The sequence below is a fragment of the Bos grunniens genome, chromosome 29 (genome assembly GCF_055505025.1).
Source record: "Bos grunniens cultivar Pamir isolate PY7600 chromosome 29, Bosgru_T2T1.0, whole genome shotgun sequence".
In the NCBI taxonomy this organism is placed as follows: Eukaryota; Metazoa; Chordata; class Mammalia; order Artiodactyla; family Bovidae; genus Bos; species Bos grunniens.
In genome coordinates this window covers 23,264,573-23,266,511 of record NC_141193.1, presented here as the reverse complement: position 1 = coordinate 23,266,511, position 1,939 = coordinate 23,264,573, and the positions used below count along the sequence as shown (strand labels likewise).

At 42.8% G+C, this 1,939-nt stretch overlaps 1 protein-coding gene across 1 annotated transcript; it reads right to left on the bottom strand.

Annotated features, from left to right (window-relative positions):
- Window positions 1-217: 217 nt before the first annotated feature.
- Window positions 218-1,156, bottom strand: LOC147342292 (olfactory receptor 8B12-like). Its single transcript, XM_086384514.1, has one exon. The coding sequence runs from the start codon at window positions 1,151-1,153 to the stop codon at window positions 218-220; it is 936 nt and encodes a 311-aa protein (XP_086240640.1). The 5' UTR covers window positions 1,154-1,156.
- Window positions 1,157-1,939: the final 783 nt, after the last annotated feature.

Here is a 1,939-nt window from a genome sequence, read left to right as displayed (position 1 = left end):
TCTATAATATAGCAACTATCTTTGTAAAATAAAGAAGGAAGAGGGGAAACGATGGTGAGGGAGGATAAATCCACTTGGGAAAAAGTTAAATCTCCTTTATATATTGGACAGAATGGAAGCCCTGGAACTTGAAGTCCACACCAAGTAACAACGACAATAATAACAAACATTCCAATAAAAAAATATGGGATCCTTTTTCTCAATTTCTAATATTTCTTCAAGACAACATTATTCTGTCCAAGGTTTTCTTTAGGGCAAGTTTGACATCCTTATTCCTCAAGCTATAGATTAATGGATTGAACATGGGCACCACAATGGTATAAAACAAGGAGGACACTTTGCCCTGATCAAGAGGTAAAATAGAAGGTGGTTTGAGGTACATAAAAGCTCCTGACCCAAAGAAAAGAGAGACTGCAAGTATGTGGGAACTGCAAGTACTGAAAGCCTTGGACCTTCCCTCAGTGGAGCTAATGTGGAAAATGCTAGAAAGAATAAAACCGTAAGAGATAAAAATGGTCACAATGGGCACCCCAATGCCAATGGTCACAACAATAAAGACTACCAGCAAATTTATATAAGAGCTGTTACAGGAGAGCTCAAGGAGGGGAATGATGTCACACATATAGTGATTGACAAGGTTGTCACCACAGAAAGTCAGAAATACTATATTTCCTGTATGGGCCATAGCCCCAAACACTCCCATCCCATAGACCCCCAACAAAAGGAGTAAACACACCTGAGGAGACATGGTGACCGTGTACACCAGTGGCTTACAGATGGCGACATAGCGGTCGTATGCCATTGCTGACAGGATGAAGGATTCAGAAAAGACAAAGAAACAGAAGAAAAAGAGCTGAGTCATACACCCTGCATAGGAAATGAAGTTCTTCTCTGAGATGAAACTTGTCAGCATTTTAGGGATGATGGCAGTAGAGAAACTAAAATCTATGAAGGACAAGTTGAAGAGGAAAAAGTACATGGGAATATGAAGGTGAGAATTCAGTCCAATCAAGGTTATCAAGCCCAGGTTCCCCACTACAGTGACCATGTAGAAACACAGAAACAGGAAGAAGAGGGGGATCTGGAGTTCTGGCTGATCTGTTAAGCCTGTGAGGATGAACTCTGTCACAGAGGAGGTGTTCTCTTCAGCCATTCTCCTCTCGGAGAATCTGTGAGGGGAAATGAAGAGTTGTTCAGAGAAAGAGAGGAAAACAATCCTTCTTCAGAATGGCATTTGAACTGAGGGATTTTTGAACTTCAGGAAGATGGCATTTCTTCATACCTACTCTCTTCTCATGGTACCCAAGTGCCATGAACCACCCTAGTAACTGTCTGTGGGTGAAATTTGCTTTCAGAGTAAAGGCTGGTACAATCAAGCAGAGTCCATGAACTCATCCGGCCACTTTTTCCTGTACCCTTTCTGTGCACTTCCTCCCCTCCACAGCCCTTGGTCAAGTATGTAAGTCCTCGGGCCCTTCTCTAGGGTTACTCTTGAGACATGGAAGCCATTCGACCCTGACTAGACCTTCCACCTTAGGTCTCAAACTGAGCAGAGCAAGACGGTGAGGTCATGTGCCCAGGGTCTTTGGCTGGAATGGTTGTGAAATTATTATGTGATGATAATAATAATGATGGTTTCCCAGGTGGTAAAGAATCCACCTGTCAATGCTGGAGACCCAGAAGACATGGATTCTATCTCTGGGGCAGGAACATCCCCTGGAGGGGGAAATGGCAATACACTCCAGTATTCTTGCTTGGAAAATTCCATGGACAGAGGAGCCTGGCAGACTGCAGTCCAGGGGTTGCAAAGAGTCAGAAACGACTGAGCATGCACACATGCACTAATAATAATGGAGTCATAATGCAAAGTTATCTATAAACTTTAAGAAAAAGAAAAGAAACACTTACAGAGCTCTAACTGTGGGGTAGTTATTGTTCT

Excerpts from the sequence above, each read along its gene's own strand:
- LOC147342292 (XM_086384514.1), bottom strand. The coding sequence starts at position 1,153 with ATGGCTGAAGAGAACACCTCCTCTGTGACAGAGTTCATCCTCACAGGC.